The sequence below is a fragment of the Daktulosphaira vitifoliae genome, unplaced genomic scaffold (assembly GCF_025091365.1).
Source record: "Daktulosphaira vitifoliae isolate Bord-2020 unplaced genomic scaffold, ASM2509136v1 Scaffold_1, whole genome shotgun sequence".
Lineage (NCBI taxonomy): Eukaryota > Metazoa > Arthropoda > Insecta > Hemiptera > Phylloxeridae > Daktulosphaira > Daktulosphaira vitifoliae.
This window is the reverse complement of record NW_026099572.1, coordinates 44,905,200-44,915,766: the sequence shown is the minus strand read 5'-3', so window position 1 is coordinate 44,915,766 and position 10,567 is coordinate 44,905,200. Positions and strand designations below refer to the sequence as shown.

Sequence of the window (10,567 nt, the reverse complement as noted above, 5' to 3'; positions counted from 1 at the left end):
CTGTCAGATATCATCTATACTTGTCCCATCTATGCCTCGTCTACACTGTGCCTCGACCCCACTGTGCTACCGTTTTTTTATCCTATTTCTTTCGAAGCAACCTGTGGGTCAATGGGTCACGTACGAGTCCAAAGCGCTAGAAGTACATGTTCAAATCCCGCGTAGCGACCTTTTTTTTTTGCATTTTTTTAATATATTTATAAAACATTTTAAAAATATTGTCACAATATATTTTTTATAACATTTTAGAAATATACCTTTAAAATATTGTGAGAATGTAATATTCGCTGCCAAAGTATATTCTGAGAACATTGTGAGAATATTTCATTGTGGTTATATTCTAGAAATATTTTAATATCAAAAATAAATATTCTAGGAATATTCTAGAAATATTTCATTGTTATGTGGGATAGTATATAACATAATCTTTGATTTGATATATGTTTATAGGACGCAGTATTTCCGGAACATTTTCAAAAGTTCAGTTGAAAAAGATCTATGTTTTTTACAATATTTTAAGTTTTGAACGCCCCCTATATAAGGGGAAATTGTCCAATTTTAATAAAAAGTATGTCAAATGAAAGATGTACTTATAATGTATTTAGAAAAAAAAAATTTGTGCTGATATATACATTTTTCAAAAAGTTATAGCATTTTTAAGTTGAAAATTTAAAATCGAAAATCGAAAATTTTAACACAAAAATAGTGTTTTTTTAACTACGGCAGCCGTTTAAATGTAGAAAAAAAAGTGTCGGGACAAATTTTTTTTTTTCATTTTGTAGTACATAAAATAAGCTTTAATTTGATATATGTTTAAAGGACGCAGTATTTCCGGAACATTTTCAAAAATTAAGTTGAAAAAATTAATTTTTGTAAAAAAGTTGCCATTTTAAATCCCCCCCAATGAGCAGGTTAAGTGATAGATTTTCAAAAAAATGATATCAAATGAAAGGTAAATATCTAAGGTTTTAGTATAAAAAAAAATTATGTTGATTTGTTGATTTTTCAAAAAGTTATGGAAGTTTTAAGAAAAAAAAGTGAAAAAATTTCGAAAATTAGCGATTTTTAAATTTGTAATTTTTTTGGATATTTCCCCCATTTGCGGGGAACGAGGGAATTTTTTTCAATTTTTAAGGGTAATGTCTTCAACTAGATACGATTTGTGATCTTTTGACGTATTTTTGAAAGAAATCGGTCCAGTGAGAGCTGAGAAAAAGTGGCAACAGACATAAAAAAAAAAAAACACATCATAGTAAAATTAATACCTTCTCCGCTTCGCATCGAAGCTAAAAAAAATTATATTGATATGTTCATTTTTAAAAAAGTTACGGGAGTTTTTAGTAAAAGAAATTGAAAAAATTTCGAAAATTAGCCATCTTTAAATTTGTAATTTTTTTGGAGGTTTCCCCCATTTACGGGGATCGAGGGAATTTTTTTCAATTTTTGAGGGTAATGTCTTCGACTAGATACGATTTGTGATCTTTTGACGTATCATTGAAAGAAATCAGTTCGGTGAGAGCTGAGAAAAAGTGGTAACAGACACAAAAAAAAAAATAAAAAATAAACACATCTCAGTAAACATAATACCTTCTCAGCTTCGCATCGAAGCTAAAATTCTTTGCTTAGGTTTGCAAATTATGATTTATATGGTATTCTCTACAACAGATAGATTGGCATAAAGACTCCTCGTAAATATTACATAGATATATCAATATTTATTATTATTCAAATATCTAAGTAATTATAAAGATATACAAATAAATAGAAAAATAATTTTAAATGACAATAGTTCTTCATATTTTATAAGTTTAAATGTGATTATAATTTTAGAAACGAATTAAAAATATAAATAATTCGAACATAAATTAAAAACTCTAGAAACTTTAATAAAAAAAATTAAACGCACATAAATAATAATTTATTAGTTCATTTAAACACTAAAATACTCATTCAGTTAAATAAATAAAACTATATATAGTATAAGCGCCAGTAAAATAAACTTTAAAATATTAAACTTTTTTACAAAATTTTTAGTTTAATCAAAGTACTTACAAGCATTAAAATTGTAACGCTTAAATATCGATATAATTATGAACATTACAAATTTATTATTATCATCAATTTGTTTACTAATTTTTTACATTGGTCAAATTCAATTATATGAAGTTGAAAACACGCAATATTTGGATGATGAAATAATAAGAATAGGCATCATAAACATAAATGGAAACGAAATTAAAATTAATCAGACGTTTTAGATGGTTAAAGAATTTATAAAAATTCAATATGGGAGAGAAAATTTAGAAAAGTTATACCCTTATTACAATATAGCCATGGTGAATGGATCGTTGAAATATGTATATGTATTGACCAAGTATAGTAAAATAATACTTGAACGTATGATATATGATAAACTTCTAGTAATATTTAGTACCACAATTTATAATATGTGTGGTTTTTTTAAGCTTAACCATTTAGAAAATGAAAGCCTAGAAAAAATCAAAATCACCTTAGAAAATTTCAAAAATTACAAAAATTATCCTAAAGAACCATATTTTTTTTCAGATTCTAAATTCGTATGCGATGTTTTAGATCAAATTATAAAAACAATAATTGATTATTTTAAAGGTAAAAATATGTTAGTACTCCTACACGATTGGAAAATATTCAAATCTGTAATAAGTGAAGACTTATTAGACTTATTAGAAAAATATTTTTNCAAATCTGTAATAAGTGAAGACTTATTAAAAAAATATTTTCCTCCAACAGAACATGAACTCACAAATGAGCAACTAATTGAATTTATAGACATTTTCGTTATTAATATAAATAAAGAGTATAAAATAAAATCTAATGTCGACAAAAATAACGAAGAAGATAGTAAAATACATAATTTTACTCCATGATTGTTTCTTTAATTTTAATTTTATTACTACAATGTATAACTCTAAAATTGTATTCACAATATACACTTTTTTAAACAATTATCGTGTAATGCAGACATAATTATTTTTTAGTTAAAAAATTTATCAATAAAATATTTTTGAAAAATATTTATATATTATTATCACACACAAGTGTTTTATTGCAGTCTTAGTATATTAAAAATGAATATATTTCAATACTATTTTTAGAACAAAAGTTTTTTTTTGCTTTTTCATTACAAAATTATATGACCATTCATATATTATACCCTGTTTTCTTATTAATATTCCATCCATTAACATTATATTAATAGATATTTGAGATTGTATACCAAAAAATTGACGTAAATTGATGTTGTCTTAATAAAATACTAGTATTTTTATTGTTTAGTACTATTAAATTAATAACATTGTGTTATTAGTCATATTTTATCTATTAATACAATTTATTTCCAGTCTCAGAGTCTCATGAAAGGTAGTAATTTGAACACGTTGACTGCCATGAGGGTCGTTTCAGCCCCTCAGTAGAATTTTTAAGTGAGCCATGAGAGGTCATTTAGTTCTTCACTGTTATGTTTTCTTTGAAGACTCGTGGGTTCAAATAGCCCCTCGGTTACGTCTAAATACCGTATCATCTGATTTTCTGTTATCAGTTTATTAAAATGCTTCATGCAGCATTTAAATGTTTACATATAGGTGACACACCAAAACAGGCGTGGCAATGAACGTGTTAATATGTTGTTTTTCCGAATGTGTTTGTTACCACTTATTCTCAACTCTCATTGGATCGATTTAATGAACAATACTGTCAGATAAAATATATACTTGTATTATACATGGACAAATTAAAAGAAGAAGAATTTACTTAAATAGGTCTGACACTTTTATATATATCTTAAATTAAAGCTAATGTAATGTACTTTATTATGGAAAAAAAAATTTCGGACTTTATTTTATCTTCATGGTGAAAATGGCTACCAAATGCTATTTTCGTGTGAAAATTTTCGATTTTGTATTTTACATTTTTAACTTTAAAATGCTATAACTTTTTGAAAAATATATGGATCAACACAATTTGGTATAATTTTTTTATAAATCTGACTTTTTACCTGCCCAAAGGTGGGGATTCAAAATGACAACTTTTTCAGAAAAAATTTGCTTTCTCAACTTAAATTTTGAAAGTGTTCCGGAAAGTCTGACACTTTTATATATATCATAAATTAAAGCTAATGTAATGCACTTTATTATGGAAAAAAAAATTTCGTACTTTATTTTGTCTTCAGGGTGAAATTGGCTACTGAATGCTATTTTTGTGTGAAAATTCTCGATTTTATTTTTTTATTTTTAACTTTATAATTCTATAACTTATTGAAAAGTGTATGGATCAACATAATTTTTTTATGAGAAATAATAATTTTTAATAATCCCTTTTTCATTCGATATACTTTATCTGAATCAGGATATTAATAACGAACTAGCAGATCATGTTGTTTTTGGAATAATCCTCCTATTTTTTTAAAATTAAACACTATTTAAAGATTTGCATCGAAGCGTTTTTTATGATAGTGATTTTAGTCACTGTCAGATATCATTATACTTGATCCAAATATGTCACGTCACCACTGTGCCGCGACCCCCCTGTGCTGGGTTTTTAATATTTAAAATGGTTCAATTGTATAAGTGTTAAATAATGTCTATAAGTTTCAATTAAGTTTATCATTGTATCATTATCAAGTTATAATTGTATAGATTTTACATCGGCTAACAATCATGATTGTTTTCGATTATAAAGTACAGTCAACAAGAATAACGTTAATGTAGTATTAGAATTTGACATTGTAGGGATTAACAAAAATGTAAAATAACATGTCACAATGAATACGTTTATATGTTTTATCTTAGATGTACACTGCAGTACGATAACACTCCGTGTATTATTTTTAGTATCGCGCTGTCCGTCAACGCGAGCGTTTAAAATTCCAACTTTCTGGCGTACCAACCCAGAACTTTGGTTCAAACAAATTGAATCCGTTTTTTATACAACCAGAATTACAGCTAGTATACCAGAATGACGCAAGTAAATTTCATCATGTTGTTTCCTCTATGGAAAGTGAAATTCTTGCTCAAGTTACTAACATAATACTCAATCCACCAGAAACGAAAATGTACGAAACATTAAAAACCCGGCTCATCGAAAGATTTTCCGAATCTGAACAATGTCGGCTAAAAAAATCCCAACACAGGGGGTCGCGACACAGTGGTGACATGGCATAGTTGGGTCAAGTATAATGATATCTGACAGTGATTTAAATCACTATCATAAAAAACGCTTCGATGCAAATCTTTAGATAGTGTTTAATTTTAAAAAATTGGTTGATTATTCCAAAAGCTACATGATCTGCTATTTCTTTATTTATATCCTGATTAAGATAAAGTATGTCGAATAAAAGAGGGATATAAATATTATTTCTCATAAAAATTGTATTGATGTAAAATATAAAAATAAAATCGAGAATTTTCACACAAAAATAGCATTCGGTAGCCAATTTCACCCTGAAGACAAAATAAAGTCCGAAATTTTTTTTTTGCATATTAAAGTATATTACATTAGCTTTAATTTAAGATATATATAAAAGTGTCAGACTTTCCGGAACACTTTCAAAAGTTAAATTGAAAAAATTAATTTTTAGTGAAACAGTTGTCATTTTAAATCCCCCCCCTGTGGGCAGGTAAAGGGTCAAATTTATAAAAAAATATACCAAATGATAGGTAAAGATATTATGTATCTATAAAAAAAAATTATATTGATATGTTTATTTTTAAAAAAGTTATAGCAGTTTTTAGTAAAAAAAATTGAAAAAATTTTGAAAATTAGCGATTTTTAAACTTGTAATTTTTTTGGAGGTTTCCCCCATTTACGGGGAACGAGGGAAATTTTTTCAATTTTTGAGGGTAATGTCTTCGACTAGATACGATTTGTGATCTTTTGACGTATCGTTGGAAGAAATCGGTTCGGTGAGAGCTGAGAAAAAGTGGTAACAGACACAAAAAAAAAACACAACTTAGTAAAACCAATACCTTCTCAGCTTCGCATCGAAGCTAAAAACCAATTAAAAAATATTGTTTGTTATTTATAAATAAATATAGTGGTCGAGAAGGAATTTTCATCCGACATCATAATATACTTTTCTAAAACTATTTTTGCGCCGATTTGAAATCTGCAATTAGAGTTTCGCATATGACCTAAATAAAAACAAAATGCTTTTAAGTAATATGACAAATATTTATATTTGATTATTAGGTTATGTTCTTTTTTCTATATGCATTTTTAAGTCTTGAACCCTCTACATAAAGGGAAATGGTCTGATTAAAAAAAATTATGTTGCATAAAAGAAATATATTAATAGTAGTTATCATAAAAAATTATAATGATCTATACATTTTTCAAAAAATTATAGCATTATATAGTTAAACATATAAAAAATAATTTTTTTTATAAAAATCGTAGTTTTTTATTAACATTGATTTTCACCATGAAAACAAAATAAAGTCTGAAATTTTTTTTTTTAATATTAAAGTACATTATATAAGTTTTAATTTAAGGTATATATAAAAGTGTCAGTATTTCCGGAACACTTTCAAAAGTTAAGTTGAAAAAGTGAATTTTTTGTGAAAAGTTATCATTTTGAATCCCCCCCTGTGGGCAGTTAAAGGGTCACATTAATAAAAAAAAAAGTATACCAAATGAAAAGTAAAAACTTCATCTATAAAAAAATTATATTGATTTGATTATTTTTAAAAAAGTTAAGGCAATTGTAAGTAAAAAATTTGAAAAATGTCGAAAATTAGCGATCTTCTTTAAAACATAAGGAATTAACATAAAAAATATTTTTTAACAGATAAATGGAGATACATATATAACAAAAACCAAAAAAAAAAATGTACAATGAAATCATTATTTTAATAGAAATTGAGTAGTTAATGATAAAGAATCACTCTGTATTCCCGAATCATAGGCGTGCCCTATCTGTAGCATGATGTCTAGTGAACTAAAAAAACTTGTTATCATTTAAATAGCTATTATCAACTGCCAAATTAATCTGGCCGTTACTCAAATTTTTTTTATTATAATATTTTACATAAAATTATCAATTTATATAAATAATCTAAATTAATTGTTCAGAAATTTATTTAATCATTATTTTTGTTATTAATATCCAGTTAAAATTAATTAGTTAATTCAGTATTTTAATATTTTTCATTTTAGTATTAGATTTACAATAAAGTAGAATTAATGTAAAGCTTAAATTATTTTGCTATAAAAAATTGGATTATAATGTCAATGAATTCACAAAAACGAAAAGCTTGTGACCCTGATTCTTACTCTGACAGTGTATGGAAACAAACCAAAGGAAATGTAGTCAGTAAATTAAAATACTCCGAACCATTTGGCTTTTTTCTATCGGCTGTTGATTCTAATCCATTAACTCATAGTGAAGATTTAACTTTATCATTTCCTGGTATAAAAAAATTGTATAAATCGATTTAGAATATATAAATCAAAATCATAATAAATACTTAAATTGAATTTTTATTTGTTTCATTTTTTAGAACTCTTAGATAAAAGTCTTGGAGATTTAAAAGAGTCTCTTCATATTAATTTTATGGTAGAACTTGGTTGGCTTTTGGCTCAGTATTACATTACAAACCAAAGGTATACTGCTTTAAAATTCATGAATATTTTATCAAATAAAAATATAGTTTATATACATTTAACTTTCAGAGGGAAAACTGTTTATTTATTGTATGAACATTGCGATGAAGATTTAAATACTTTAAAAACAATGAATAAAATTCCAAACCTAAGATTTACTCAAGTGAAGCCTCAAAATGTATTTGGGCATCATCACACGTGAGTATTATAATATATAAATGAATTTTAATAAATTTTTTCAAAATTATAATATTTATAGGAAGATGTCTATGTTTTTATATTCTGATGGTTCCATACGTATTGTAGTGATGACTGCCAATTTACGTGAAGAAGATTGGACCAACTTAACTCAAGGGTAAATTATTTAAAGTACCATAAAATAACCCTATATAATGCCTTAAATAAATAATTGCACCAATATATAAGTGCCTGGTATAGTATTTGTAGAAAACTAGGAGAGGAAATTTTAGTTATAAAATTTCTAGTCCTAATGTGTGATGAGATTAAATTTAAAATAAGGTCTCTATAGCATCTATAGTAAGCATATTTTTTTTTTTTGTAATGTTATATTTAAGGTGCAAGGTAACCCTATTTTGTAATAGATTGAGTAACACTAATTCTAGAATTAATTTGAATATCATTGAACTCTATCAATATTTTGTATTTTTAGTAGCTTTTTAAGTTAAATATTTTTACTTTTTAATTTAAGATTAATATTTTAAATATATTATTTATTTTAAACATTAATAATAATGTAATGAAAAATATTTGCTTAAAAATAAAACACATAAATAAGAATTATAATAAATATTATCATTTTTTTACACTTATTCTTTATAATATATTTCACTATAATGTCCGCCTGGAAAACTAAAAACTTCATATTCAAGTAGGGTGACATAACTAGGGAATGAAATGTACCAGTAAACAAATGGCACTGAGTTTTTAACTGAATAACTGAAATTTTATGCTACAAAGAGTGGACTACTACTCTCTGTAGCATGTTAAAATTATGAAATAGAAGGATGTAAAACTGATCATAATTTTTTTTTAATTGCCTTTTGAAAAATTACAGATTCATAATGTAATAAAAACTAATAATTATAGTAATTTATTAAATGTTCAAATAGATTTTAAAATTGATATTCTATTTGAATTTTAAGAGACTATAGTAAAATAGTATATATATACGGGTATTTTTTATATATTCACTTAACATGAACCACTTAATGAATCAAAAAATAAAAGTAATATTGATAATTTTTCTATTTGATTATTTTAATTTAATGTTTTTATCAATAATAAATTATTGTATATATTCACCCTTTATAACTTAAAATAGTGTCAGTCAACTTTATTTTTTCAAATGACAACATACATAATTAACGGGTTTATTTAATAGATAAAAATCTAACTAAAAAAATTACTGTTGGATAACAACTTTTAACCAGTATTTTAAACGATTTTAATAATTTAAAGTAATAACTAATGGTGAGAAGTGGGTGTTGTTATTTTTATAATTAAACATTTTTTGGTCATACTCTTCCTTTTACCTTGATATAAATATATCGATAACTTACAAAATACTGGTCCAAAAGTTGTTATCCACAGTCATTTTTTTAATTAGATCATTATCTATTAAATAAACTAGTTATAAAGGTACAAGAGATAAACATAAAAAAAAACTTTATGATTGAAAAATGAAGGGAAAATAAATCTTAAATCAATATTAGTAGTATATTATATCATTTTTGTATCTCATGTTATAGTTGTTAATAATTTTTTATAATTAATTATTATTTAATACGTTATTTTAAATAGTAAAAATGTTTAACATAAAAGAGTATAAAGTTTTATTTTATTAAAAATATAATTTAATAAATTACTTATTAATTCATAAAAATATTTTTTCAAATTTTTTTAATTTATTTTTACTTGAAGTAAAATATCCATTATTTTTAAAAATAGTAGGGTTTTTTTTACATAATAATAAAAACATTTTATTATATTATGTTTAATTTAAAGAATATGGGTTAGTCCAAAGTTTCCTCAACTTCATAGTACTGACAAGCATAATGGAGAATCAACAACTGGTTTTAAAAATGATATTCTACGTTATTTACAATCATACAAAGTTGAATTATTAGAAAATTGGATACAAAGAATCAAAAAAACTGATTTTAGTAGTGCCAAGTAAATTTGCAATATTATATAAGTAATATTTCTTTTAATCAGATGAATTATTAGGGTATTTTTCATCTCAAGTATTCCTGGTAAACATTTTGAGCCACTATGGGGTCAAACCTATTTAAGAAATATTTTAAAAACACATGCTCATATACCTTCTGGATCTCCGTCTGATTGGCCTATCATTTCTCAATGTTCTTCAATAGGATCTTTAGGAGCAAATGAAAAAGATTGGTTGACTTCAGAGTTCATATTTAATCTATCATCATCTACTCAAAACTGTAAAACAGATAATAATATTCCTTTTAATTTGGTATGTTTTTATTATTAATTGATTTCTACTTAATTTTTTTCTTTGTTTGAAAAAAATAATAATTTCAAACAAAAAATATGGAATTTATTTTTTTATTTTCCATTAATATTATTAAAATACTTCTTTATAGTAAAACTTAGATCTTATTGACTGTTAACAAACTGGGAATCAAATCCAAGTCTCTCGCTATCCAGGTGAGAGCTTTACCACTGTAACTAACAATACAAACATTTCTACGTCAGTAATTTGAATTTAATCCTTTTTTTTTTATGACTACCATACTTTTTTTAAAGATAAATTCATTGATTTTAAAAAACATAATAGGACATACTATTTGTTGTTTTTTTTTAACATAAGATTTTAGCTTCGATGCGAAGCGGAGAAGGTATTAATTTTACTATGATGTGTTTTTTTTTTTTTTTTTTTTTT

The 10,567-nt window shown here is 24.8% G+C and overlaps 1 protein-coding gene across 2 annotated transcripts in view; it reads left to right on the top strand.

Moving 5' to 3' along the window:
• The first annotated feature begins 7,043 nt into the window (after positions 1-7,043).
• The window catches only part of LOC126910325 (probable tyrosyl-DNA phosphodiesterase), a 6,994-nt gene continuing 3,470 nt past the window's right edge, over positions 7,044-10,567 (top strand). For both annotated transcript variants that reach the window (XM_050692812.1, XM_050692810.1), the window contains exons 1-6: positions 7,044-7,444; positions 7,536-7,638; positions 7,708-7,836; positions 7,898-7,993; positions 9,664-9,831; positions 9,886-10,138. In XM_050692812.1, the coding sequence (XP_050548769.1) occupies positions 7,261-7,444; positions 7,536-7,638; positions 7,708-7,836; positions 7,898-7,993; positions 9,664-9,831; positions 9,886-10,138 (933 nt within the window). In that variant the 5' untranslated portion in view covers positions 7,044-7,260. The remainder of the gene's footprint in view (positions 7,445-7,535; positions 7,639-7,707; positions 7,837-7,897; positions 7,994-9,663; positions 9,832-9,885; positions 10,139-10,567) is intronic.